Source organism: Aspergillus flavus, chromosome 5 (genome assembly GCF_009017415.1).
Source record: "Aspergillus flavus chromosome 5, complete sequence".
NCBI classification, from domain to species: domain Eukaryota; kingdom Fungi; phylum Ascomycota; class Eurotiomycetes; order Eurotiales; family Aspergillaceae; genus Aspergillus; species Aspergillus flavus.
This window is the reverse complement of record NC_092408.1, coordinates 1869354-1896991: the sequence shown is the minus strand read 5'-3', so window position 1 is coordinate 1896991 and position 27638 is coordinate 1869354. Positions and strand designations below refer to the sequence as shown.

General features: G+C 49.1%; 9 protein-coding genes across 9 annotated transcripts; 5 read left to right on the top strand and 4 right to left on the bottom strand.

Moving 5' to 3' along the window:
* Positions 1-69: 69 nt before the first annotated feature.
* F9C07_6257 (nucleotide-diphospho-sugar transferase) lies at positions 70-2313 on the top strand (the record flags this gene model as incomplete). The annotated part of the gene is made up of 3 exons (XM_041292888.1): positions 70-255; positions 329-1000; positions 1060-2313. 3 exons carry the CDS (start codon positions 70-72, stop codon positions 2311-2313), a joined length of 2112 nt encoding a protein of 703 aa, XP_041147641.1.
* A 170-nt stretch (positions 2314-2483) lies between these two features.
* Positions 2484-4560, bottom strand: F9C07_2284841 (CDP-diacylglycerol-glycerol-3-phosphate 3-phosphatidyltransferase). Its single transcript, XM_041292876.2, has 3 exons — positions 4179-4560; positions 3765-4117; positions 2484-3703 (listed from the first exon to the last, which is right to left on the bottom strand). The coding sequence occupies exons 1-3, from the start codon at positions 4425-4427 to the stop codon at positions 2704-2706; spliced, it is 1602 nt and encodes a 533-aa protein (XP_041147640.2). The 5' UTR covers positions 4428-4560; the 3' UTR covers positions 2484-2703.
* Positions 4561-4682: 122 nt separating this feature from the next.
* On the top strand, positions 4683-5521 carry F9C07_6259 (putative NADH-ubiquinone oxidoreductase subunit B17.2; the record flags this gene model as incomplete). The annotated part of the gene is made up of 7 exons (XM_071511445.1): positions 4683-4733; positions 4797-4817; positions 4909-4915; positions 4975-5055; positions 5110-5173; positions 5242-5379; positions 5470-5521. The coding sequence occupies 7 exons, from the start codon at positions 4683-4685 to the stop codon at positions 5519-5521; spliced, it is 414 nt and encodes a 137-aa protein (XP_071364409.1).
* A 109-nt stretch (positions 5522-5630) lies between these two features.
* F9C07_6260 (putative filamentation protein) lies at positions 5631-9457 on the bottom strand (the record flags this gene model as incomplete). Its single annotated transcript, XM_041292875.2, has 4 exons — positions 5631-5663; positions 5793-8222; positions 8274-9265; positions 9334-9457. Coding segments are annotated over 4 exons (3579 nt in total), but the record flags the coding sequence as incomplete, so codon positions are not given.
* Positions 9458-10007: 550 nt separating this feature from the next.
* F9C07_6261 (rRNA processing/ribosome biogenesis-domain-containing protein) lies at positions 10008-12469 on the top strand (the record flags this gene model as incomplete). The annotated part of the gene is made up of 2 exons (XM_041292873.1): positions 10008-10343; positions 10412-12469. The coding sequence occupies 2 exons, from the start codon at positions 10008-10010 to the stop codon at positions 12467-12469; spliced, it is 2394 nt and encodes a 797-aa protein (XP_041147637.1).
* A 200-nt stretch (positions 12470-12669) lies between these two features.
* F9C07_6262 (membrane bound O-acyl transferase family-domain-containing protein) lies at positions 12670-14283 on the bottom strand (the record flags this gene model as incomplete). Its single annotated transcript, XM_041286373.1, has 1 exon — positions 12670-14283. The coding sequence occupies one exon, from the start codon at positions 14281-14283 to the stop codon at positions 12670-12672; it is 1614 nt and encodes a 537-aa protein (XP_041147636.1).
* A 1445-nt stretch (positions 14284-15728) lies between these two features.
* On the top strand, positions 15729-17944 carry F9C07_2203978 (MFS transporter; the record flags this gene model as incomplete). Its single annotated transcript, XM_041286377.2, has 2 exons — positions 15729-15776; positions 16103-17944. 2 exons carry the CDS (start codon positions 15729-15731, stop codon positions 17942-17944), a joined length of 1890 nt encoding a protein of 629 aa, XP_041147635.2.
* Positions 17945-18176: 232 nt separating this feature from the next.
* Positions 18177-21563, top strand: F9C07_2284836 (SNF2 family helicase). Its single transcript, XM_041292872.2, has 3 exons — positions 18177-18781; positions 18842-20196; positions 20251-21563. Exons 1-3 carry the CDS (start codon positions 18338-18340, stop codon positions 21224-21226), a joined length of 2775 nt encoding a protein of 924 aa, XP_041147634.1. The 5' UTR covers positions 18177-18337; the 3' UTR covers positions 21227-21563.
* Positions 21564-27583, bottom strand: F9C07_2163206 (putative SNF2 family helicase/ATPase). The gene is made up of 2 exons (XM_041286372.2): positions 27295-27583; positions 21564-27229 (listed from the first exon to the last, which is right to left on the bottom strand). Exon 2 carries the CDS (start codon positions 27222-27224, stop codon positions 21984-21986), a length of 5241 nt encoding a protein of 1746 aa, XP_041147633.1. The 5' UTR covers positions 27225-27229; positions 27295-27583; the 3' UTR covers positions 21564-21983.
* Positions 27584-27638: the final 55 nt, after the last annotated feature.

Sequence of the window (27638 nt, the reverse complement as noted above, 5' to 3'; positions counted from 1 at the left end):
GACCTTGAGAGCATAGCCTAATCGATTATACTTTCCCAGTGAAGGCTATAACTGAAGGCCAATCTCAAGATGGTTGACCAGCACGAGGGTCAGCAAGATCAAGAGAAAATAGCTGCCTTGAACATCTATGAAACAGAACACAACACCAACAGCTTCGAATGCCAGGAAGAATATGCCAAAGGCATGATACCAATCCGCCCAAAGCATCTGTCTTTCGAGAGTTCTGATACTGCAAAAGACTCTTCACCATCCTTGGTAACTATTGTCTTCCAATCCTTTCATGGGTGATCATGCTAGATCTAACGGACTGTACTTGGCCAATGTCTAGTGTAAGGAAGCCCAAGTTGACGAGAGCCCTTCTAGTCCCACTGGCTCTTCGAACATAGCTGTTCTTCATAATCGAGATGATGTCGATATCTCGACCGGGTGGAGGCGATGGGTCTTCACCCTCGCTCCGCTCTTTACCATCATCAACACGGCCGTGTACTTCTTTTATCTTGGTCTGCGTATCTACTGTATCGTTATGGCACAAAGGTCGGTTGACATCTACTATGGCGGAGCCTGGATCTTTGTTGCCGTTGAGATGGCCGTGGCTATACCCTCTATGATCCATAACCTTTGGACCGTGATGGCATGGAAGAAAAGAAGCAGACCTAAGCTTAGGTTGACTGGAGATAAAGTCCCCACTGTGGATGTCTTCGTCACCTGTTGCGGAGAAGACGATGTTGTTATTCTTGATACCGTCCGTGGTGCGTGTGATCAAGACTATCCACAGGATAAATTCAGGGTTATCGTGCTGGACGACGCGAAATCTGCAAGCCTGGCAGCTGCTGTGAAGGAGCTTGCTACAATGTATCCCAACATCTTCTACATGGCACGAGAAAAGATTCCTGGCAAGCCACACCACTTCAAGGCCGGCAACCTCAACTATGGCCTCGAGCAAGTGCAATATCTGCCTGGAGGAGCAAATGAGTTGATGGCCGCGCTAGACGCTGATATGGTTAGTAACCTCAATGATCTTGCTTGGCCTTTAACTCCTGACCAACTGACATCACTCAGATCCCTGAGCGAGAATGGTTGCGTGCTGTCCTTCCCCATCTTCTTGTGGATGCCAAGGTAGCCCTCGCGTGTCCTCCTCAGCTCTTCTACAACACACCGGCCTCCGATCCCCTCGGGCAGAGTCTGGACTTCTTTGTACACATCATTGAGCCGATTAAAGATGCCCTTGGTGTGGCCTGGTGTACCGGATCCGGCTATATCGTTCGCCGGGAAGCTCTTGCAGATATCGGAAACTTCCCTCTGGGGACCCTCACTGAAGATGTCGCAACGTCAACTCTTATGCTCGGCAAAGGCTGGAAAACAGTATACATCCACGAACCGCTTCAGTTTGGGTCAGTACCCGAAGACTACGGTGGACATCTCAAGCAACGTACCCGATGGGCAATTGGGACCGTGGATACAGCTGCCAAGCTGAACTTCTGCCTCTGGGGTAAGAATATCCAGCATCTGACCTTCGCTCAACGCTTCTCCGGATTCATCTACGCAATCCTCAACTTGTTTACTCTCCTTCTCACTGCGTCTCTCTTTACCATTCCCATTATCCTTTTATGGGGTAAGCCCCTCGTCGCGTACGCAAATGATGACCAACTCCACTGGCTCATCTGGGCCTGTTTCGCCTCAACCATCATCAACCGACTCTGCGAAGCCACACTGTTCTCACCAGCAGGCTACCACACAGGCCAAAGAAACTCCCGATTCCAGCTCTGGATGGCCCCCTACATCGCCGTCTGCATGGTCCGCTCATTCATCCTCCCCAAATGGCTCGGAGGTCAAACCCAAGCCTTCAAACCAACCGGATCCCTCGCCTCAGCACTCAACGAGCGCGACCCCAAACTCACGAAGAACATGTTCGTGCGCCTGCGCGTTATGTTGCTGAACTACATGGTGTTCTTCCATCTCGCCTTCGTTTATGTCACTTTGATCGCAGTTATCGTCTCCTCATACCGCTGCTTCGCCATCGAAAACGGCGCCAGAGACGTCATCGTCTGCCTCATCACGCATGCCTTCTGGCCGCCTTTCGCTTTCTTCTTCATCTGCAGCTCCATGTGGACGCCGATCGCCTATGCGATCAATCCCCCGATCATGCCAGATCGTGAGGATCTCCTTGTGCGCGATCAGAAGACTGGTGTTGCTCATCCCACGGAAGAGAGTAAGCGCATCGCGTTCGGTGGTCAGGCTGTTTGGTTCGAGTTCGAGTATTCGGCTGCTACTATCGCTACCGTTTTGGTCTTTGCATACTCTTTCTTTTTTTAGATTATAATATCTTTTCCTTTGTCATTAGATCTGTGGGGGGTTTTGGGGGGAAGCATTCTTTCACTAATTTGTATTACTAGAATTATTTTTGCTTGTTTCTATCATATCTATACTTAATTAGATGGCGTTGGTCTGGTTTAGCTATTTTCATAATATATCTTGTTACTACCATTCAGATTCCTGTAAGTGGTTCATTTCTTTCGGAAAGTACTGGTTTTGAAGGGGCGAATCTTTCTATAAATATGTTCCGTCGCAGATTCCCTCGTTCTAATCTATACAACACTCTGTACATGTTACATATAAATATAAGTACATGGGTATAAGAATTCTATCAATACCATAGAATACTTCCCTCGTAAAAAGTCGATCCCTGCTAAGGTTGATACAGCCTTACAAGGCACCGCCGACCTTCTCGACGATCCACATCGCCAAACGCACGTTCCAACTAACACGGCGCTCGGTTCTTCTCAAGTCATCTCGCGAGATCGCTTGAGACTCCTTCTGTAACCATTCGCTCTCTGCACCAAGCCTCCGCTTCAAATCCTGATCGCCGGTAACGACTAGCGCGCCAGCCTCTAGATCAAGGCTATAGCTACGCTTGGTATAGTTGCTGCTCCCCACGAATGTGAGACTGGGATGTTCTTCCCTGGGTAGCGTGATCCATAGACCCTTAGCATGGTAAGTCCAGCCACCTGGTTCCCCGACTGTTCCGCGTCGCCATTCTTTCAGCTGGATGGAATTCGTTCTCTGTGCCTCAGCTACACGGTCAAGGAAGCGTGCAGAGAGATGGGTGTAAGCGGCGGGAAGCATGCCGGAAATACCGGGGGAACCGTAGAAGCCATTGGCCCAGGGAGAAGCTGTGAGCACGGTACCACGTGTCGTGGATTCGGTATGAGAAGTTGATGTGCTTGCGATCAGCAGAGAAGAGAGGACAGGGTGGATGTTGAAATAGCCGGCGGTGAACAACCAGCGGGCACCGGAGAATGCGGAGGATGTTGATAGCATACGAAGAATTGTGGTAACTGCGGGGAACTCCGTAGAGGCATCGGGTTTTAGTAGTGGGGTGAATTGTGCAACGGGATAGACATATGTTCCGTCCGAGGATTTCTGTTCAAGTGCGGGTTTTGTTTGAGTCGGTTGAATAAGAGGGCCCAAGACTGTAGAGGCGTAGGAGGTGAAGTTCTCGGGGTCTTCCAACGGAGATACCGTGCCGTTGGATGTTGGCCAGTCCATAAGATACCCAGCAGTGTTGTGCGGATCCGGTAGAATTTGGAAGCTCAGACTGCATACTGCGTGGTGGATACGGCCATAATAATCGGCCAGTTCTTTAGACTTAAAAACATGATATCGATCCACACGATTCGTGAAATAATCATTCGAAAGGTTCGCTCTGCAAATCTACCATTAGCTGATAGTCTGAAAGACAGATTTTACAAATAGAAATACCATACCCGGAGAGTATAATCTCGTCGTCAATGCCATACAGCTTCATGTGCTGAAGCCCCCAACCCTCGTTGATCCTCTTGGGGATCCATTTCTTTCTCAATCCCGTGAGATTTGGGGTATGGAACATGCGGATTTCCACCCTATCCGAGCCATGTTCAGCGACCAGCGAGGCCAGAAGCGAAGCGCATGAGGGATTCGGCGTCTCGCGAGTTCCTCGTAAGGCGTCCGTCAGAATGGATACCTTGAGATCGGGATTGTTATGTAGCGCCTGGTTCACAGTCTCAATGAGCTCGTGCTCTGATTTTCCGATATACAACGTAGAGAGGTAGACGCGCTTCCGGGCTTTTCGTATCTTGCTCTGCAATCCTCCGCATTAGTCCCGGACTATCTCCGTTTGGTTATATCACATGTAGACTTACCTTGAGGGTGCTATAGAAGCTAGCAGGAGAGTCCAAGATTGTGATCCGTGAAGCCGGAACCTCAAAGCAGGGAGCAATCCGATCAAGTTCCGAAGTGATACTTCCTAAAGGTGAAGCTGTAGAGGACGCATTCGCGCTGGGACTGGTGCTCGTTGTATAGGCCGAGAATTTGCGCTCACAAAGTCTCCTCCGCCCGATCGGCCTGCGCACGACACACCGGAAAGTCTGACCCCCGACACGACCGAACATCTTTTTACTCCTTCCGTAGCCGCCTGCAACAAGAGAAAAAAAAGCAGCAATTCACAGGCCGAGCGTCAATTGGAGAAAGTAAACTGTCCGCCGACGTCGATCACGGGCATTGGGTGCAAACGTTGCAAACCCCTCACCGCACTAGACCGCATTGAGCGGGTCCTCGACTCCAATCGATCAAACGGAACAACCAACCGCTTCACTTCGATTAGCATTGCAGACGGACGACGAGCTTACTGCTGTACTTCGCCCAAGATGTCGACTATTCTTCGGACGCTGCGGAACCTGAGGAGGATTGGTATCAAGGTTTGTCGCCGATTCGGGTTTGTTTGCGTGGGGATTCGAGAGCTAATTTTCATCTCTCCACAGGACTATGGTCACCAGATGCAGGTACGCAACTCCCGAGACATTTTGACGGGCGAAGAGAGACGGTCAATTATGTTTGGATGAATGCTTACATAGCGGGTCTTCGCGTGGATAGTACATCGGTATAGTTTGCCCTCAATTGACCGGTGTTGGCCGGTTACTGACGCAATTGCGACTCCAGGTGATACCAAAGCCGGTACCTTGATTGGCGTCGACCGCTACGGCAATAAGTTTTTTGAGAACATTGAGGAGGAGCTCCCTCGTGAGTACTGATAGATGGCATTCTTTTTTGGACTAGTATTAACTGGGGATGCAGTCCGGACACGATGGGTCGACTACAAGGAGAAGGAATATGACCCTTCACAGATTGAGCCCGGCTGGTGAGGATCCCATTTGATTATACTGTTTCCCGCCAGCTGTAGGGCATGTTTCTAAATCTCTCCAACAGGCACGCCTGGATCTCCTACATGGTCGACCAGCCTCCTACCGCGGACAAGATCATGCAGACTGGTGTGCGCACTTGGGAGTTGTCTGAGCATCGGCCTATGCTCACGCTCTCCCGTGCTGCTTTCAAGACCTACAATACGTAAGTTGTCACCTTTTGTGTCCGTTGGGGAAAGAAAGAAAAAGAAAGAAAGACAACCTGCTTGAAGCAATGGCCACTAATGCCTCACAGCGTCAAGCCGAAGTACTCCGCTTGGGACCCTGTGGCGGCTCCCCGTAATTAGATGAGGAGCAGCCTTCCTTGAGCTTTAACTTGGTTCTGATTGACCCCAACTGTAAGACCATTGTTGGGTGATGTGTAAATAAAGTTGTCCTATTGGTCGTTTGATTCCATCAAAGTTGTTCCGTCCGAAATTTCCCTCGTATCTATAAAAATAGTATCTATTCACAAATCTATAACAGGGAGGTATCTTATTAAGTGCAAGATGAAAGAACTGCTCTTTCAACAAGGTTAAATACAAGAAAGTAATCCCTCGCTATTTATAGAACATATACACCAGAACCGAGGTTAGACCAGTGCCGGATTGGCCGTCGGTCCTCGAGCTCAACGCACCACCACAACACCTCCTTCAATTTCTTAGTATTTCCCTCGGCTTCGTACGCTCTGGAGAGTGTATACCAAGCTTCAGAATTGTCCCAAGAACTGCCGCGTTTGGTCAGGGCCGAAAGCAGACCGTAAGCTCGGTCACGAGCGGCGATGCGATTGAGAAGTTTAGGTTCCACGTTCTGGATAGCATGTGGCACTTGATTGTGCTGGGAGTCCGGTGTTTCAGCGGATGATTGTCCATTTGTAGCCTTGTTGTCGGCTTTTCTCGCTGCTGAATTTTGCTTCTCGGGCGACGCTAACGTTAGCATCGACATATCAAGCTCAATCTCAGGCTCTGGTGGCAGCAGTGGCATCTTCTGATCCCAAATATCAAGGAGAAGGTTTGCCAGGCCAATGGTGGCTTTGGGATGATCAGGATCGCGCATTAATGCTTGTTCGAACTTGTCCATTGCTTTGTGAGGGTGTGACTGAGCATTCGACAAGAAGGCCTGTTCAGCGAGGAGGTCGGCCCAAAGTTCGTCGGCACTCTTCGGAACACCCCAGCCACGCTCTCTGAATGACCTAGCAGAGGAGTCTTGCGTTGCGCAAAGGGCTTCGACTCGCGAAACATGCTTGGCAGCTTCCTCACACGCTTCAAACGCATCGTCAAACAACGCTGCTCGCCGATACAGCCCAGCAACGAGGAGCCATATTTTGACGAGGATACAGAGGGCATGCTTTTGGGCCTGGGCAAGCGGGAACTTAGTCACCGCTTTAGTCGGAGAATCAAACCCATATGATGTTGGCAGACGAACATCCTGTTCAGGCGGCTGCTTCGCGTGGCCTATGGGGGGTGGCTGCTGCGTATGGCTCATGTTATGAGCAACAGGTCGCAGGGGCTGCTTTCCACTTTGTTCCTTGTTGGCAGACATTGCCGCCGCAACCATATCTGGGGATTGATCCTCTCCCCCATTCGGTTGCTCTACACTTCCCACCCCGTTTGTGACAGACCCATGGCCATTTATGTGACTTTTATGGTTTGGGTCAGGTGCATTGTCACCCTTTTTAAGGGTACTACTGCGTTTCCGCAGTTTCCGCGAGTCTTGGGGGTTCTCGTGGCCAACGTGTTTATCCTCGTGCGTGACCTGAATGGTTGGCGCCTGGTCCGACTCATTCGGTACTAGCGAAGGATTATTTTCATCTGTCTTGAAGTCGGATCCGGATTGCGCTCGCCGGTCTGGTGCGCGCGGTCCCTTATGCCTCCCAAATATACTGCCGCGGAGACTTTTCACAGTATGAGCGGAGCTCGATGGGGGCCTGAGGTTGTCTGTCTGGGAATTTTTCTTATCGTCAGCTTCAAGGGCCAAGTTGCCGAATAGAGTTGCAAATAGTCCCAGTAGTTGTTCGCTGTGATTAACAGCAGCTTCTGGGCCCTCCAGGAGTTCAACAAACGCCAACTGAGTCATACGCGTCTCGATTATACGTTCTTTCTCACGGCCTCGAAGTTCCTCGATCAAGGTACGCTGTAACCCAGCGCCATTCGCCTGGTCTTGGATGGCCTGCTGTTGCTTTTGTGGCCTTCTCTCGTGGTGGGCTAGAGACGTGACCGCGGCGGGGAACTGCTCGAATGCAGCCTCGCAAGAGCGCTCAGCAATATCAAAATCATGCTTTGCGCTTAGTAAAAGGGCAAGCAGATGCCATAGTGGGACAAGGTCTCGCTCCCGTGTAAAATACCCCTGAACGGTGCCTGGGTTTGTCTTCGCTGTCAACGCTGTCTTGACGCAATCGATCGCACTATCCAGATCTCGATCTTCTGCGAGAAGTAGAGCAAGCGTATATAGAGATGAATAGTTGGTCTCGTCTTCTAGTTCTGGTGCAGTACTCTTTTCTAGATTATCAATGGCCTCGGACCGTATATTGTCACGTTCTTCATTCACCGGTGTCCAGTTAGCCCAGGCCGCAAGACCTATACCAACACCTCTATAAGCCGCAGCAATGTCAGTGGGAGATACTGCCTGAGAGCGAGTTGAGCTTGTATCAGACGAGATCAGAAGCTTTACTTGCTCCTCGTCGTCGCCCTCAATTTCTTGGACATGTTTGTTTATGAACTTTTTCATGAGAGTCGTCAACTCCCTGGCTTTCTCGGCTTCTTTTGCTGAGCCGAAACAACACAGCATAGTGACCCCTTCGGAGAGGGTTCGCAATAAAGTGCCATCATTTTCCAATTCTCCATACTGTGCCGACTTTTCTGCTCTTTCTTTCGCGCCTACGACAATCTCGATATACGAATCAAGAGCCTTTAGAGCGAGGTCAAAATCTGCCAATGATGAGTGAACGTGAAACAAGCGCCGGAGTATCAAATGAGAATGGTATGTTTTGGTAGCTGCACGATACAGGATCTGGTGTAGGACGTTAGCGCAACCAACTAATGGGTTTCACAAAACACTTACATCAAGGACATTCCTGCCTACTGCATTTTGGCCTCCTTCTCCAAGGTCTTCGTCAGTCCATTGAGGCCCGCAGAGTATTTCCCAGTTCGTGATTACTTGCTCCACCCAGTCCTCAATCTGTGTGCTTCCGGCATATGCCGTGGGGAATTTCGTTTCACGGAGAAGACTACTCTCGTACATCGACTCCACGCGCCGTATTTCAGCAGCAAGCTGCTGGCGTTCTGGTCCGCTTGCCGGCGGCACGTAAGCTAAATCGTGTTGTAAGGTGGCTGACAAGAGGTCGTAGTATGACTTCCATGTTAAATACTTTGGTGTACATACGTCGAAGCCGTCGACATGAGGCAAAGCTCCTTGTTTAACATGTGGGTGAGCAGACCATAGCCGAAGAAGTCTCAACGCGGTCTTCACCAGGGCTTCATCAGCCACGGGAATAGTCTTGAGAGCCTCCATGCTAGCGACCAGTGCGCTTTCAGATGCGAGTTGCTCGGACCAGTGTAAAAATTGGGAGCTATCTGAGGACAGCTCATTGTGACTACTCAACCATGAAGTAAGCGACTGCAGTATGTCCAGCGCGTCGGCGGACCCGGATACTTTGTGTTGTCCGGCACCTAACCCCGTTAGAAAATGGAAAAATGCCCAAAACTTAAGATAGGTACCTTTGAGATAGCATGCCTTGGCAATGCATACTTTAGTCCATGGCGAAAGTTCCTCTCCAGTGCTCGTGAGCTTATGAACTGTCTCATCGAAGTCGTCCGGGAGACGAGCTACTGCCAAACCCGGTTCATTGAGTGTCCAGTGTACCCATCCTAGGCAAACTTGAGCTTGAAAAATATCTTGTGGAGGGCCATCTGCCCTTTCGACGGTAGACAAAAGGTGGGGAATAAGTTCTGGCAAAGCCGAGGACGAGGAAGCGGAGGAAGATTGAGCAGAAGATGGCCGTTGCGGGGAGTGTACGGCGATCTGGTATTCAGCGGAGGCTACCTCTAACAGGCCTATCGCACCTCGGTTAGCTTCTTTGTATATTGCCAATGACACTCGATAGAGTAAGAGAGGCTATTACAAGTCTTTTGAGGTGCATGCTTGGTCACTTTGCGAATGAGTTCGGGAATCTCATCCCACTTATTCTGACAACGGGCGTTGTCCAAGGCAGCAATATAGCGACGCCCCTTATCAGAATCTCGAGCCTAACCGAGGCATGTGTCAACAGAATTGAAGGAGTTGAATACTTCTTTTGCGAAGTGAAGGGGGGTAACACGTAGCCTGATGTAGCAGAAGTTTTAAGGACAAGTACTTACAGCCATATTTAAGGATGGAATGTTAGAGTTAGGAGGAGAATAGCAAAATCTGGGGGAGGGCAGTCGAAACAGTACCCATAACTAATGCCCACCCCGAGGCTCCGGCATAAGATCTGCTACCTAGGAAGAACAAAGTGTGCTTCTCCTCAAGGTGCAACTCCCGAGGACTTAACTCTGGTGATCATCATTGTCCAGGGGAGAGGAACAACTGGAACCACCATTGAGACCCGCTTGGGGGGTTACGCATGTGTAATTATTGGTCGGTGGGTAACGGTTAGTACCACTTTTACCTTACCGTTAACATTCTGAAGCGTATGGTACGGTACCTCCGAGGCTTCATGTGGTCAAAGCTTTTCCGCTCCTCCCAAAAAAAAAAAAGTCTCCAAGTTCACCCGGAAGTTCATCAGTTATCTGACAACGGCACGGACATTTTGCCAAGATGGCTTCCATGTCAATGTCCTTACATGCTGTCAATCATCGTCTGACCAACATACCCGTCAAACAATTGCCTCCCATTGCATCATGTCTTGCGACTTCGTTGAGCAATTGCGGGGAGCTACTTTCTGCGCCGCAGAATCAAAAGTCCAAATCTGAGTCGGACAATGCCGTTCAAGTTCACAAACTTATGACTCGCCTAGCGAGCTTGCTGCAGGATAGATCTCCGGAAGGTCGATGGACTGCGGTCGTCCTTGTAAAAGCCGTCGTGGAAGCCGGTCAATGGGAAATCCTAAGAGGATGCGAACCACTCGTTCGCGGTCTCATTGCGATCCTCGCGGTACGTAATTCGCAGTTGGGATTTATTGATTCGCTTCCAAATAAGATGCTGATGCTTTCGTCAAACAGAAACCCGATCCAAATTCCACCAAGAAAATGTCCATCATCACTTTAACACGCATCTTCCACCTTACCTATCAGTATCCCACCCTCGTGCGCGAGATAACAACCCCGTCTTTACCAAGCTTTGTTACATCGGCTTTGAATCTTATTTCGGTCAAGCCTTCGTCGGAACCGACCAGGAAGTTGAAGCCTCACAGTCCATTCTTAGAAACCGTTCTCAATGCACTCGGAGAGCTGATCGCACGGCATCCAACCATTTTCCGTCCTTTCTCGGCGCAAATACATAGTATCCTTCAAGCAATAATTGGCTCGACGTCGCCTACATTCCCTCAGACTGCGCTGGACTCTGCCGAACGACTGTTTATCTCTTTGCACCATTGCGCTCCGAAGAACACATCTGGGGAGGAATGGAAGAACGCTTGCCAAATGACAATAGCTTCTATTCATGGGGCTGCGGATTACGTATTCCGAGCGGTAGTAGAACAGTGGGAATCCGTGGATCCAGCTCTTCGACAAGCCTCGAGACCGCAAGATTATAGCAGAGAAGTTGGCGATGGGGGTCTAGACACTTTGGGGCTCGCCGGTTGGCAGGGTCTTGACTCGGGTGTGAACAGACTTGTCGTACTCCTTCAGATGCTCTCTACCTGCCTTACCACCGCGACGGCTTCTATGGTCGCCATTCCGATAGGGCCCATATTGGATCTTACATCGCGATTGACTGCCGTGGTCGTTCCCTCCGATGGACGAGATATCCAAGCCAACCCCCAGATTAGCCGTACGGAAAGGGAGCACCTGTTCGCTGAACTCCCTCGTATTCACGTTGGCTGCATGGAGCTCCTCCAAAACCTTGTAAAGACTCTCGAGACCGGCGCCATCCCTGTGACACAGACGATCTTAGAGCAGACTCTCTGGGTTTACCGTGCGGAAAATTTCAGCCGAGAAATTCGCATTTCCGCATATCACCTCGTTCAGACCCTGCTCACCCGCATGGGTCCGTCGTTGACAAAACAAAGCCTTGCTTCTCTGGCTGATCTGATCCGAGCTTCATGCCATGATCTTTTGCCTCCCACGCACGACCAGAGTACCTCAGCGAGAGCATCTTCTGACGCGAAAGACAAAGCCAAGTCCAATCATGCTACAGCTAATGCTGATTCCTTCCTAAACCCGAGGTTGAAGCAAAGCCGCCAGTCTGATATATCGTCTTTCTCTAGCCTTACAAAAGCCGCATCGGAGCTACTAGCTGGAGTGCTTACACATGCTCCGACCGAATACTTGTCTCCTTCGCTCCGAGCTGAAATTGATCGGACGATTATCTTAACATCTGATAAGCACACTATGCTTGCCAGTGTTCTTAATCCTGTGCCTGCTGCAAAGGGTCGTGGAGTAAGCGCCAGTATCATGCCATTCTTAGCCCGGAGCTTCCCTGCGGAGATAGAGGTGGAGGCTCTTATCAGACCTAGGATGCCCGTTCTGATGAATGCTCCCGGTATTGGTGGTTATACCGATATAGAGGAGGAAGAGGAAGAAGAAGTGCCTGCGCGTGTTTCTGGGACAGCATCTGAAAGCACTGGGTTTCTCCAGCCGTCATCCACCCCTATCCTACACCACGATATGATGGACACGGATGTCTCCCATAAGGCCGCCCCAACCTTAACCAAACGCAGTCTCGCGGAGGACAACAAACCTCAGCCTCCGGCACTCGGTTCGACAGGGAAAGTAGACTCTAGTTTCCAGAGTAAACGACCCCGTGTTGAAGGCGATGTCACTGCTGTTGCCAGTCAGCCATCATTGGATAGAGCATCCCCCGCGACTTTTACCGGCACCGCTGCTGTCTCTGTTCCTTCGTCCTCGGCCACCGTTACATCAGTGCCACCCCCTCGGGTTGCTAGTGTCAATACGTCATCTACAACGACCGTCGGCGGTCCACTATCAGGCTCAGCCGTCGCACAGACCAACCCGGCAGATGCTGGGGAGGATGACAGCGATGATGACCTGCCAGCATTGAACATTGACCCGGACACGGAAGACGAGGACGAGGACGACGATGAGACCATGGAGGGCTAATGTGTATAGTACGAACGTTGAACCACAAAATATCATGACTGTATTCGTATATACCTATGAATTAGGTTCTCTATCCTTTGAAACCTCTATATAAGTTTCCAACCAACCAATATACAATACTCCGTAGCATCACATCCAAGAGAAGCACATACCCAAATACACAAAATATAAAAATGAGCAACGGCCTAGACGAGAAACACTCACAAGACTCTAATTCCCCTCTCCCAATAACTCCCCCCGTCCCAATACCGAAACCACGGGGTTTTCCAACACCACCACCCCTCCCCTTCCACCCCGTAACCAAATCCCAATCCGCGCAGGGGACTCACCGGCAAAGGTTCGGTCAACCACAAGCCACCCTTGGCGAAATCATCCATGATCAAACCCGCGGTCAACCACAGCCACCCAAAAACAAAGCCAGCATTCGCAGACCGTCGGAGCCAACGAGGCAATCGAGTCTTCCCTGCCTTACCTGTGTATTGATATAACAAGACTGCGACTACGACATGAGAGACGAACTCCTGGATCGTAACACCAACAAATTGAAGAATGAAAAAGAGAAATGTCCCAGACAGAGGCTTAGTGTCGGACCACTGGGTATAACTCCCGCAGGCGTGGATGAAACCGCTAAGCGCGAACGCGACAAATGTCATTACGAGGCGCCTGAAACGCGAGTTGTTCGCTAATCGGTTGGGAAGGAGCGATAGAATCCAGTGGGCGGTGGACGTGAATCCGAATCGGAAAAGCTGGTGCCACCATATACCCCAAGCGCCAGCAAGACCGTGGTCTAGCACGGGCACTAAAAACGGACCAAACATGTCTGAATAGAGCCAGGAGGCGTCCAGTGGTGCTGCGGTGATCCTGCGGGAGGCATTGGGGAATAACCGGGACAGCCCGAGGAAAATCAGTGGGTTAAAGAATGTCACAAAACTTACGGCGGCGTATACACCCAATGCCGTCATCAGGACGCGGTACATATACACCGCTCCATGTGGGAGGATTTGGTTTAATGGAAACGGAGGAGGAGGCGGTGGCGATGTGACCCCCCAGAAGTATAAGTCGTGCATCATGAGGACCTTTATCACATCGAGGAGGAGATAGTACTTCAGACAGTCGAAGGCCACAGTGCGGATGCGGGTCCCAACTCCTGGATATGATGCAGTTACCTTACTTGCACCTCGAGGATATCGTGATGGTGGTCCAGACTTGAGTTGGGATTTCACAGAGGGAGGCAAAGGGTCCATGCTCGATATACGCCAATTCCATTCGGGGCCCCGCATGTTGAAAAGAAGGCCCAGTGACCAATTCAGCCTCTTCGAGAGGGATCGGGGATATGGCTGCCATATAAGGGATTCAGTATACTGCTGTTCCTTTGGCTCTGTGTCTTTTATTACGCCGTTCATGTGGGCATATCCGTTCTGAATAGAGTGCTTCGACGTCGCGCGCACAGTCGTTCTGCCCTTTCGCTCAACGCGTAAAAATTCCCTCTCGACATCGTGAAAAACCAGCAATGTCGCAGACCATATAAACCACCATGCGACCACTAATCCTATCATGTATCCATTTGCACCAAGAAGGGCCCGTCGGTATCGGATAGCCTCGAGAGCCAGGCTGAAGATGAGGACGAGAACGAGGGGTCGGACATAGCGAGTACTTTGTCGACGAGGAATGACAAGTGCCGATACTGGAAGTATTGTGAAAAGGGACAGATGCCATAGGAAGACGGGTTTTAGCTCCCCATGGTGAATGTGCGTGTCCAATTGATCACCATTGTCGCGAACGATGTTGAGGTAGGAAAGGGGAGAACCGGCCATAGGATGATCCGTTGGAATTCTAGGCAAAGGAGTCCCCAGAAAAAGAGAAATTTGATCTCTTTTCGGAATTGCAACGATCCAACGAAAGAAGCCTATATGTAGTATTACTGTACACAGTTTATATCTAAATAAATGAGTTAGGAGAATGTAGTAGTTGGAATAAAGTCAGAAACCACACGAGCTTCTCCTGCAAGGGATCTCGGTGGATTTGCCTTCGTTTGAGCGCCTCGCCACGATGACTTCAGTCATACCGCAGGTCCTGCTCCAATGATGCTCCATAGATCGCAATGAAAGACGAAACGAGCAGTTGGCTTTAAAAAGCCAACGGCATGATGTTTCGGTTCCACCGCCATTTTCAGCAACTCAACCAAAGGACATGTTCGGTATATATATTCCCGGGCATTATCAATAGTGGCAACCCGCTCTCCACTGGGTATGTCCTCGTATTAAGCGGACAATTTCGTTTCTTGTATCCCGTTCAGACAAAGCATCTACTTACCGATGGATATAGGAACCATCTGGATTTAGACTGCATTAGCTTAGTGGATTTGGAGAAGCCAGTATGGTGTAACAACTAACTACTATTTAATAGTAGTAGCTATCGTATTGAGACCAATCAAGCGGTGATAATCAATGAGCCTCACGCGGTCCGAGGATCTGGAAATTATACGCGTAGTAGGTACCTTTCAATCCAATGGAGATCAGTGCTTGTAGAAAGCTTGTCCACAGGGTTAACCGTTAAAGTCATGATATGGGATAGCCATGGTTCTCATTGTTGTTCCAGGATGGATCATAAGTTACAGTTTATGCATAGGATAAAGAACTGTATAAGAAGCGGGTGAAAACATTAAATCCTGGTTATACTATTCCGTATCACATCAGCGCTAACAATTTAGTAGGGATCTCCTTTTTGAGTAATTCCAGACCCGTTCCCATGATGTTACATACCACGTGCGCATAATAGTTTCTTTTGTTTTCTCGTAATCTGAAGAAGACGGTCAGTGCTTCCCCTCATTTCATTTCCCAATTTCCCACCGCTCTTGTTAGTTCCCTGGTTAGCCTACGCATTAATTAGTTTCAACTTTTTTGACACGGTGGAGATGCCTCCCGGAGAGAAGATAGAGTGCAATACAGAATGATACATCGCTTTTATGCTGAAGACCTGATGCATTTCTCGAGGATTGACCTCCGGAGTTAGTTTGTCGGCAATCTCCGCTTTGAATCCTTCGTCTACCATGGTGCGGTGCTTTCTTCGTTTCCGATTGGATTGATAAATGACTGATCATCAGATTCAATACCCGATTTATCAGCAAACTTTATGCTATACTGAAAACTGCTGCATAACGTTCTTAACACCGACATCTCGAAGCTGTTTGCCGCGAATGACTGTGCCAATTATATGCTGACTTATCGTGATAGTACCGTCACTATTGCCGTTAAGCCCGATGGCGTCGTTGACTCGTTGTTATGTCTTAGTCCCCGCCGGGGTGTCGGTATACTTAATACCTGACCTTATGCATGTTGGGTTTGATCATAGCTTTGCGCTCGATTTTTTTAGCATTCCAACAGTTTCTGAACCAGGTCTTCTCGTTGCTTGATACTCTCTTGCCCGATTTCAACTGACCAAAAATTATGTGGTGCTTGATCGGTTGACCTACATCTTCTTTTTTCTCCTGCATTTGATCCTATCGCCTCGATTTAGTTTTATTCGCTTTTCTTTGTTCTAGGGTTCTGGTCAAGCACGAAGAAAAGAAACTAGATATAAAGAGAAACAGAGGGGAGACGAACTAGTACCACACCCCTAGACATTAGTGCTTAGGTCCTTGGCCTATATTCAACAACAAGCATGGCAGATACAGGCGAGCCCGTCAAGCCTACTCGCATTCCACACTGGCGCCTTATCGTCGACCAAGGGATACTTACTCAGGAAGTTATTGACCACCCTTACGCGGGCTCCGGCACTGAAGATGACCCTTATCTCGTCACCTGGCTTCCCAATGATCCACGAAATCCTATGACTTTTCCAGATAGCCGAAAATGGTTCTACACAGTAACAGTGGCCTGGGCGACCTTAGCGGTATCGCTAGTATCTTCTGCATACACCGGCGGTGTGGACCAAATTATGGAACAATTTAACTGCGGTACAGAAGTAGCCACACTAGGAGTATCCTTATTCGTGGTGGGATTCGCCATCGGTCCGTTACTCTGGGCGCCCATGAGCGAGCTATATGGACGACAGTATCTTTTCATCGGCAGTTATTGTGGGTTGACTGTGTTCAACGCTGCTTGTACAGGGTCAAAGAATATCTGGTCCCTTATCATCTTCCGCTTCTTCGCAGGTTCTTTTGGATCGTCGCCGCTAACCAACGCTGGCGGCGTGATTGCAGATATGTTCCCAGCCAGCCAGCGTGGTATAGCAATGAGCGTGTTTGCAGCTGCCCCATTCTTAGGCCCAGTGCTTGGCCCAATTATTGGAGGGTTCCTAGGCATGAAGGAAGGTTGGAAGTGGGTGATGGGGTTCCTAGCCATCTTCTCGGGTGCTCTCTGGATTGCTGGGGCAGTCTGTGTCCCGGAGACTTACGCCCCTGTCCTTCTGCAGCGGCGGGCAGCAAAACTCTCTAAAGTTACCGGGAAAGTCTACCAAAGTAAGATCGAGGTAGACCAAGGAAAAAAAACACCCAAGGAAGCCTTCAAGATCGCCCTATCTCGACCATGGATCCTATTATTCCGTGAACCGATCGTGCTCTTGTTGTCGATCTATATGGCCATTATTTATGGTACCCTATATATGATGTTTGCAGCCTTTCCCATTGTTTACCAAGGCCAGCGAGGATGGAACCAGGGTGTTTCTGGCCTGGCTTTCTTGGGAATTATGGTTGGAATGCTCCTTGCGGTAGCCTACACACTCTGGGATAATAAACGTTATATTAATACCCAGGCACGGCACAATGGATTCGCGCCCCCCGAGGCTCGCCTGCCTCCTTGCCTGATTGCCTCGATTGTCATCCCAATTGGTCTTTTCTGGTTTGCCTGGACGAATTACCCATCAATTCATTTCATGGCCAGTATCGCAGCGGGTGCGCCGTTCGGATTTGGTATGGTGCTGGTTTTCCTCAGCTTGATGAATTATTTGATTGATGCCTATACAATCTTTGCTGCGTCCGTGTTGGCTGCCAATTCCGTGCTTCGTTCAATCTTCGGTGCTGTTTTCCCGCTCTTCACCACATACATGTACAACGACCTAGGTGTGCACTGGGCCTCCAGTATCCCTGCATTTTTAGCACTCGCGTGCGTCCCGTTTCCGTTTCTCTTTTATAAATACGGCCCGGCGATTAGGACGCGATGCAAGTATGCAGCGCAATCTGATGCTTTTATGAAGAAGTTGATGGAACAAACTCGCGATGTTCCTGACGAGACAGATACTGAGAAGAAGTCCGAGAACAATGCTACAGAGGGGTTGAAGGAGGTGGATGACACTGTGTCTGAGCCCACCCCAGCAAGCTCGCAACTGGATGATCTCCCGTCTGCCTCCAAGTATGACCGAAGAAAGTCTATAGCATCACAGGCGTCACGCCGGTCTGAGGGGGTAAATTCTCAGACTGTGTATGATGCTAACCCGTACGACATTGATCGAGTCAACACCCGGGAGTCCTTCAAATAGAGACCATCCGTCTATTCTTGCATCACCGCTGAGTGTATCCTGTATTGTGATCCGTTGATGGATCCGGAGCATCGCCTTTCTGATTACCGATTCCCCTCAAAATACCCTATAGATAGTAGTTAGTTTGTAATTTCTATAGAATTCACTGATAAAAGCTATGTGTTTTTGACTTTTAACTTACCGGCGATCCATCTAGAATCTGATATTATAGAGGGATCACGTGGGTTCGCGTCATAGCGCGTTGGATGCTTGACATCCACTAGTCCAGAAGGGGAATAGTCACGATCAGCGCCCCGTAAATCGACCTGGCGCAACCATGAACAATGAGATCGATCCTGCTTCTCCTAATGACTAATTGTAAGCCTTTAACTGCCTACCATCTCCCAGATCACTATGGGCGTCCGGAGAGGAAAGAGACAGGTTGATCAGATAGATCTGACCCAAAGCGATGATGAGAATCCACAGTCAACCCCCAAGACACCCCGCGTCACTCGTGGACAGCGTCTTGGAGAGGATACCCTCTTTGCGCCCTTGAGCCAGTCGTCGCAGCTGGCCGCAGACGATGAAGAGGATGACGCGCAAGCTGCAGATGTAATTCCGGGTAGCCAGGCTGCTGATGATCCGGCGGCTGGCAGTTCGATGCTTTACGGGAATGTAAATACCAAGATTGTGGGCGTTCGTTATTATCGCGGACATGCCACTTATGGCGAACACGTAATTTTGAGACGTGAACCGGGGAATCCATATGATTCTAATGCCATTCGCGTTGATAATGTTATGGGAGCTCAGATTGGGCATATCCCGAGGAATATGGCGGCTAAGTTGGCGAGATACATGGTACGTCCTTAGTGAAATGAGTGCCAGTAGTCTTTTAGGCTCTGAAGCTTACGTTTGTAGGATACGAGGTCGTTGATTATTGATGGCGTATTGACTGGGGAAATTGGGCCTTGGGATTGCCCAATCCTTCTGAGCTTGTTCGGCACTAGTGATCCGGCTAGGAGACAGGAGTTGAAAAGTCAGATGGAACAGGACAGGCTGCCTTTGAGTGAATTCAAGCAGAGAGAGCGTGAAGAGCGCAAGCAGCAGAAGGAGCGCGAAAAGGCCCGGAAAGAGGCCGAAAAAAGAGCTCGTGCGCTAGCCAAAGGCAAAGGACAACAGTGGGAGGCGGCGAATAACTCCATGTTTTCCAACCTTTACGCTGGTGATGGCAGTATTGAGGGAGGAGAGAGCCTAGAGGAACTCATTGGCCAGAGCAGCACTTTCAACCCTCGGGATATCGGTCAAGTCGCCGAGAACTTTGGTTTAAGTGAAGCAGACTTGGCAAAAATGCCTATGGCTGATCGTCCTGCTGCTCTTTCGACGGAACTCCTTCCTTATCAACGCCAAGGACTGGCTTGGATGATTGAGAAAGAAAATCCGACACTCCCTGCTGCTGGGTCTGAGGATGTGGTACAACTCTGGAAGAGGAAGGACAATAGATTTACGAACATTGCGACAAATTTCTCCACATCCATTGCACCCCCTCTCGCAAGTGGCGGTATTCTGGCTGATGATATGGGACTTGGAAAGACTATCCAGATCATTTCACTAATTCTGGCAAACTCCGCACCAAAGACCCCAGGCTCTTCCAAAACTACACTCATAGTAGCTCCTGTAGGAGTTATGAGCAATTGGAAAAACCAAATACAGGATCACACACACAGCGAGAGCGCTCCACAGGTACATGTCTACCATGGGACAGGAAAGAAAGAAGCCGCCAATCTTGACCAGTACGACGTAGTAGTGACAAGTTATGGTGCTCTTGCATTGGAATACAACCCGAATGCAAAAGTGCCCCCGAAAAAAGGAATTTTTTCCGTCCACTGGCGCCGTGTGGTCCTTGATGAGGGACATACCATCCGTAATCCACGGTCCAAAGGCGCGTTAGCAGCATGCAATCTGCGGGCAGACTCTCGCTGGACCTTGACTGGCACGCCAATTGTCAATTCCCTCAAGGATCTTTATTCTCAGGTTCGCTTCCTAAAGCTTTCCGGGGGCCTTGAGGATATGACGGTTTTCACTAGCGTGTTGATCCGACCTCTTATGTCTGAGGATCCAAATGCTCGATTGCTTCTACAGGCACTTATGAGTACCATCTGTTTACGCCGTAGAAAGGATATGGAGTTTGTGAATTTGCGTCTGCCGCCCCTTACTTCCCGCGTTCTTCGTATTAAGTTCCACACTCACGAGCAGGAGAAATATGATATGTTCCAGTATGTATTACCGGACTCTAGGATGTCTGTGGCATTTGCTCACAATTATAATAGGTCCGAAGCGAGAGGCATGCTTCTAGATTTCAAGTCCAAAGACAAGTCCAGCACCACCTACTCACACCTCCTCGAAGTGATCCTTCGTCTCCGACAAGTCTGTAACCACTGGGCGCTCTGCAAAGACCGTATTGAAAAGCTCGCGCAGCTCCTGGAGGATAATAAGGTCGTCCCGTTAACGCCGGAGAACATCAAAGCCCTTCAAGACATGTTGAGAATCCAAATTGAGAGTCAAGAGACATGCCCGATCTGTCTAGACACCCTAGAGCAACCGGTCATCACAGCCTGCGCCCATACTTTCTGTAAAGGTTGCATTGAACAAGTAATCGAACGGCAGCACAAATGTCCCATGTGTCGTGCTGAGATCACCGATACATCCACACTCGTCGAACCCGCTGTCGAAATGGGCGAAAGCACTGAAGCTGTGGTCGCAGACCCCGACACTCCAAGCAGTAAAATCGAAGCTCTAATCAAAATCCTCACAGCCCAAGGCCAAGCGCCTGGCACGAAAACAGTCGTCTTCAGCCAATGGACCTCATTCCTGAACCTCCTCGAGCCTCACCTCAACCGCTATGGCGTCGGGTTCGCCCGTGTCGACGGCAAAATGAGTTCGTTAGCCCGCGATAACTCAACCTATCGATTCTCCCATGATCCCAACTGCAAGGTCCTTCTCGCAAGCTTGAGCGTCTGCAGCGTTGGCCTCAACCTAGTTGCAGCAAACCAGGCCATCCTCGCTGATAGCTGGTGGGCCCCGGCAATAGAAGACCAAGCCGTCGATCGAGTCTATCGCCTCGGACAAACACGCGAAACAACCGTCTGGCGTCTTGTGATGGAAGATAGCATCGAAGATCGCGTCCTAGCCATCCAGGAAACAAAGCGCAAGTTGATGTTAGCCGCTTTCCGCGAGACTGCCAAGAAAAAGAAGGTGGATGATAGAGCGACTCGGGTTGCAGACCTCGAGAAGCTGCTTACTTGATCGTGTACACAAGTCTTCGCTAAAATTTATCGCCTCCCTAGAGGAGTTTCTATTCTATCTACATCTCTTTGTCGGGATTGGACTTTGGACTACTTTCGGCGAAGAATTTCGGGCCATTCTGCGTGAATTTGGAAACGGTGTGAAGATTGGAATCTCATGTCGGACTTTCGTTACTTTTCTCTTGTACTTTTTTCCCCCTTATTTCTGTTTCTTTCGAAAATTGTCGAAATCAATTAAATAGAGGAAACTGGATCTGCCGGCTAGATTAAAATGGGAATAACAAGCAATTTACTTCTAATGGGTCTTACAGCCCCTTAGCAGCTATACCATTTACACCAAAAGACAAAGATGTATACACACACTTTGAGGTATCTCATTAATTGTATTATTTGTTCATGACTCGTTGACTCGTTATTGTGCGCAGCACATGCATCAATTGACGCAAACCCGTCATTTTGCCCCTAAAACTCCGTGTTGAAATGAGAAAGCGATGAGCTGTTGCTGCTTTTTTTGTGGGAGACAAGAAACGAGAGACGTATGCAATTTACAAGAGAAGTCGGAAGGGAAGATAAGAAAGAAAAGAATGGTAGTGAAAGTACAAGAAGTAGACGCCAATTAATAAATAGAAACAAGGCTTTGCAATTGCCAACACTTGCATGCCGCTAAAAAGGCTCTTGATAGAACAGGACGGAAAGGAGAGACCAAAATTCCGAAGATTGTAAGAATGAATGGCCAAGATTCAGGTGTTTGAGGTTTCTCACTGCTGGCGGCAAGGATGCTCGGAGCTATCTTCTGATGATGAAGTTGATTGCGAGAGTTCGGTAAGTGCCGTATCCGCGGTCATATCATGTGGCTGGACATTTGTATCGAAATTGGTACCATCCATTTGCGTAGGCATCTGAGCGCCACCTTGTCCCAGGCTTCTGGCAGGTGAAGGCGTGAAAGGGGAGTAGACTGCGGTGCTTTCGTTAGGTGGTACGCTCTGAGCAGAGCGCCAAGGGTAGATCCCTGAAGTTGAACTTATCGCGGCTGCGGATGTCGAGGGCATGGGTGTTTTAGAAGGCTCTGGGTAAATGCTCATGTCCGGTGCTAGAGCGGGAGGCCCAGTGTTGTGAGCGCTTGATGGAACTGTTAGCTGCATATAAGGTGGTTGAGGCAGCATGGGAACTGGCAGCATGGGAGCTGGTTGCGTGTATGACGATGGGGTCCAAGCCGGAACTTGGCCCGCAGTCAAAGATTGCCTTTGCCTGTCCAGAACTAACTGGCGGTAAGCCTCTGGATCGGTGCGCTTCAGGCGCTCGTCGCTCAATTGCTGTTGAACGCCTTGTCTCTCTTCCTCAGTCAATTTGTCATTGTCTTCCTTCTGGAATGTTTCAGTGAGGGCAATATTGCGGATAGACTTCTCCTCGCCAGTATCACCCATGATGATCTTGTCTAAGACTTGCGGATCCTTCCCCAGATATTCGGCGATGTCTTGCTGAGGGACCGGCTTGGCTGGGAAAAGATATTCGCCCAGTGACTTTTGTGCCCAACGAACCGGATTCTTCTTATCGACAACACGGAAAGCAAGTTGGGTCTTGAAGACAGCCTTATTATACATAACCTCCTCAAAGGTACCACCGGCAATGAAACGGTAGACAAATACTGGTTTCTGCTGGCCCAAGCGATAGGCGCGTCCAACAGCCTGCTCTTCCCATACCGGGCTGAATTTAAAGTCGAAGATGATGACACGGTTCGCCCCAGGAATGTTTAAGCCAAGGCCTCCTGCGCGCGTTGAGATTAGGTACACTTGCTTCTCAGAGCCAAGATTGAATCTCTTCGTCGCATCTTGTCGAGTCACGACGGGAGTTCGCCCATCTAGCCGAGAATATTTTCGATTTGATGATCGAAGGACATGCTCAATATAGTCGAGTGTTGGGATACTGTGCGAGAAAACTAAGATCTTGTCACCAGCCCTGATAGATTCGTCGATTATCGAGTTCATAATTCGCGCCCGATGAGACATTTCTAAGGCTTTTATGTCAGGGACTTTGGCGAAGATCTGTTCTTGTTCAGAAACCAGCTTTTCTGAATCTGGAAGGCCTGCTTGCGCGATAGGTTCATCGCCGGGGATCATCTCCATCTCATCTAACCTCTTGTTTATTTTCTGTGCGTCATTTGCTCGGCTTAGTAGTTTGTCTCTGAAACACGATGGATGATTGCAACATAAACTCAGAATCGCAAGCCAGGACCATAATTGCGCACTGCCGAAAGCGCCTTTCCCTTGCAATATAGTCTCCACATATGAATCATATGCTTGTTTCTGTAGGTCCGTCAAGGGAACCGTTATGACGAACTCGACTTTGGTCGGTAAACTGCCAGCGAGCACGGAGATATCGGCACGATTGATCTTTGGAGCAAGGATTTCTTTGAGGACTTGAAGCTTCACCAATGACCGTCTCCTCTCTGTGTATGTACTGTCCACATAAAGTCCCTCCGTTATAGGCTCCACAAATTTTGCCTTAAACTCCACGAATTCGCCGAGGTAGCCCTCCGCAATCCAGTTGATCATCGCATAGTAATCGATAAGATTGTTAGCAAGAGGGGATCCAGTTAGGGCAATGCGACTTTTAGAGCGGAACTGCATGGCTGCTTGCGAGATGCCAGTGGCTGGATTTTTCATTTTGTGAGCCTCGTCGGCAACAATAATGTTAGGTCCCTCGAGAAGGCAATCTCTGACTTTGCCATAATCATTATCATTCAAGGGTTTCCCCCTTTTATTTGTCTCCCTGTTGAGTATCCACGTCCGAAATATGTCATAGCTCATGATGAGCACCCCGCCTTCCTCATTCCAGTCACACACCTCTTGTAGTCTCTCTGGCATTGTGGCGGAAGTTGTTATCTTCCTCAGTGGCCCAATGCCCGATTGTACAGGAGCCCACATGAGAAACTCCTCATACCAATTTTCAATTAATGATGATGGGCAGAGAATAAGCGATTGAGACCTATAGAAAGCTGCAGGAACCTGCTGGCGTATCTTAGGATCATCGGAAGATGCTGCCGCAGATATTGTTGCAAGGAGCGATATAACCTGCATCGTTTTCCCTAAACCCATGGTGTGAGCGAGCAGACAACCTTGCTTGTTTTCATCTTCTATCAACTCTCGCCACATGAATTGAATACCATTCAATTGGTGGGGCTTAACACGCAAGCCAATTTGAGGGTCCAGATAAATAGCAGGATTTCCGAAGCTGACAGCTTGACGTGTAGGATCTGTGTTAGTGCTGCCTATCTTCCTTTCGAGAATCTTTCTCTGCTTCTCTTGCAGCGCGACACGAAGCTGTGCGCTCTGCTGACTCTTTTTCGCATTTTGACTTTCCTTGACCTCTCTTTTGCGCTTTTTGTGAGGAGTGTCTGTTGGATCAGATAAAGCTCCCTTTTCATTGAGCCGATGCATTTTCGAACCTTTCTTCTTGGGGTAATCATCGAGGCGCGCGCAAAGTTCGTTGAAGTAAGTGACAAAGCTGCTGATTTTAGATTGAGCGTAGAGTACAAGGTTCCTCTGAATTCCTTCCGACGGAAGGTGGACACAATTTATCCACGAGATATAAAAGGAAGTAACACGCATGACCACACGGCTCTCAGCTTCTTCAAGTTCTGGGATAATTTCTTGATTCTTCAGCAAGAGCTTGAGACCAGTTCCTGTAAGTTGCTGCAAGTCTGAACTAGAATATCTAGGAACCGCCTGCGCCAACTTATTTCGCTCTTCAATAGAAAGGGTTGCGATCAGTTTTGCTAATAGTCTCCGGCGGTCTTGTCGTTCTTCAAGTAAATCCCAAGGCACCGACACAAGCTTGTCAACGTCGTGTATATCAGGTAGACTTGGCCGCTTCCTGGGTTTGAAAAGATTTGGGTGCTTTGTTTTGTAAACTGGAATTTCGACCATCACTCTGGGACCAAGGTACGGTTCGGGGGAAATTGAGCAACTCCGTTCAGATTTGATAGGATCCTCGAAAGGCTGCGTTATAGCTCGTGGCACTGGGTTTAATGGGGGAGTCTCAACCCTGTACTCCTCATTATCGACTGCCGGAGAGTCTTCAGTGAGGTCAATGCATTCTATGGGGTGTTTATTCTTGTGCACAGGAGGTGGAGATGGGGAGCTTGACTCCCGAAAAGGAAGCTTTCTCGCCCTTGAATGTCGCCTAATCCTAGAAGGGCTGATAATGTTATCGTCGCTTTCAGACATTGGTGGGGTTCGAGTGCTGCTGTTATTTTCAGCATGTATGGGTTGGTCCTCGATATCAGACTTATCAATGAAGTCCTCCATAGAATCATCAGACATATCACCTGACTCTGAATGGAGTGATTCTTCATCCCCAGAGTTATGCTTCGGCCTTTGTACGGACGTAGGTTTGAGAGGGGCCGAGATTTTTGGAGGACACGTTTCTTGCTCCAGGGTCGAAACACGCCACTTATGTTGTTGAATATCCATCACAGTTTGCTCCATGCTTTGACACTGGGTTTGTAGCTCGGACTTTGTTGCATACTCACTTTCACGGATAGCATCCTGTAGTTTCCTAAGACGCTTGTTTAGAGATGTAATCTTCCCCAGTAGCGCTTTGATTTCCTGGTTGGTAAACCTGCCCTTCCTAGCTCTTAACCAGAGCTTGCGAGCCTTAACTTGCTCTTTTGGCAAGCAAACATCATACCACTTGCTCTCATATTGGGAGACACAATCTTTGATGACACATTCTATCTCCGTGGGCGTGAGTTTAGAGGGCTTCCGAAACCATCCTCCAGGGTTTTCGTCTTCAATTTCTTGCCAAGTCTCTTCGTCAAACTCACCCTCAGATCCTGAGTCTCCATACAATGGAAATGCATCCTGACTTTCATCTTGGACTGGATACCGCTGCAGAAGATAAGAGAAAGGGTCAGATGGATCCAGTGTGTCTGTCTGTCCTTCTTCAGAGACTGCTTGCGACCGAGTTAGTTGCGGCCAGTCTTCTATGTTTTCTGTACTAACAGAAACCTTTCCATTTTTCGCAGTGTACAGTGTGAAACGTCTTTCGCCGCTTTTAACCATGGACAGATTATATGGTACTATGGCTGACCGGCTTTGATCTTGGGTAGAGTCCAGGATTATGCGTTTTTGTTTCTGAAAATAATGAAGACATCTGTTCACAAACAAACGCTGTGCAGTTGGAAAATTTGATCCAACCAGTGTGAAGGTCTCGTCATTTTGGTCTGGGTCAGGAGAATAGAACAATTGGGATGGTGTAATCTGTTCCGGGCCCATATACCACTCTTTGGCTTGCACAGGGTCTGGAGCATGCTCGTTATCAGCTCGACTTTTAGTTAGAGTAGTAAGGTCTAGCCGTCGCCGCTTCCTTCCATGTCTATCCATGAAAACTTGCTCATGTGGGCGAACACGCTCAACGGGGCCAAAGTCTTCTACATTAGTCTGCAACCTTGCGATGCGAGAAGTCTCTTGAGGAGTACTTGAAGGAGCCGTAAATTCTCCTGAGTTGGGCACACCTGCTAGATTTACAGCGTTTGTACTCACCGCCGTAGATATACTGGGTAGTAAGTTAGTACGCTGTGGAGTCGCGTCTAAAGATAAAGGGACACAGCAAAGCGGTGGTGTGGCTTTCTGGGAAGCTTTCGGTGTAATTAACGCTGAATGACTTGGAGTGTGACACTCTATAGGAGAATCAAGCCGACTTTTAGAGATTTGATATTTGAGAGAGAGTCCTTGGAGGTACCGTATTGCCGTCAGCATGGAACTCCGGTGCCCGAGGGCTCTCAATCCTAGATCATCTCGCAGTGCGCTCTTATCGACATCATTTAAAAGCACTTCTCCAGTGATCAGATTGTCGCGGAGAGCAGCCTCGAAGGAGGTAGGGTCAGGCCGAGGGGCCCCTGACACGGACTGCGACCATGGGGTGTGTGAATTATGGCAAAGGAATTGGACTACTTCGTCAACAGACCAGTCGACAGGATCTGTTCCCTCAGCAGGCATTTGGTCTGTTCAACTCGATTTCTAAGCCATCAACGTAATTAAACATTCCCGATAATGCAAGGAATCTCACCAGATCTCGAGCTTCCAGCCCGCCGGAATTTAGGATGCCCTCGAATCACATCCAGAGGCTGGTGTATCTGCGTATTAGTAATTGTGGTTCAAAACAGCAATTTTCATGCAACATGACACGTGCAACGCGTCGAGTACACGTCGCTCTGCATTAGATGAAAAGTAAAGTGATCTACAAGTAACTTAGGTTGACATTTCTGCCAATCTCTGAAGGGCGGTGTATCGAGCGGTGTATCGAGCGGTGTCTCGGAGTTTCCAACAATAAAGTGGATTGATAAGCAAATGAGGCCACTGCCCCTCACTTTTGGTTGTTTATGACATTGGTTTTCTTCTCTTCGCACAACT

Coding starts and splice junctions, on each gene's coding strand:
- F9C07_2284841 (XM_041292876.2), bottom strand. CDS start 4,427: ATGTTCGGTCGTGTCGGGGGTCAGACTTTCCGGTGTGTCGTGCGCAGG. Junction 4,118..4,178: donor GCTTCTATAGCACCCTCAAG/GTAAGTCTACAT, acceptor GGAGGATTGCAG/AGCAAGATACGAAAAGCCCG. Junction 3,704..3,764: donor GACGAGATTATACTCTCCGG/GTATGGTATTTC, acceptor GTAGATTTGCAG/AGCGAACCTTTCGAATGATT.
- F9C07_2284836 (XM_041292872.2), top strand. CDS start 18,338: ATGGGCGTCCGGAGAGGAAAGAGACAGGTTGATCAGATAGATCTGACC. Junction 18,782..18,841: donor CTAAGTTGGCGAGATACATG/GTACGTCCTTAG, acceptor TTACGTTTGTAG/GATACGAGGTCGTTGATTAT. Junction 20,197..20,250: donor GAGAAATATGATATGTTCCA/GTATGTATTACC, acceptor CAATTATAATAG/GTCCGAAGCGAGAGGCATGC.
- F9C07_2163206 (XM_041286372.2), bottom strand. CDS start 27,224: ATGCCTGCTGAGGGAACAGATCCTGTCGACTGGTCTGTTGACGAAGTA.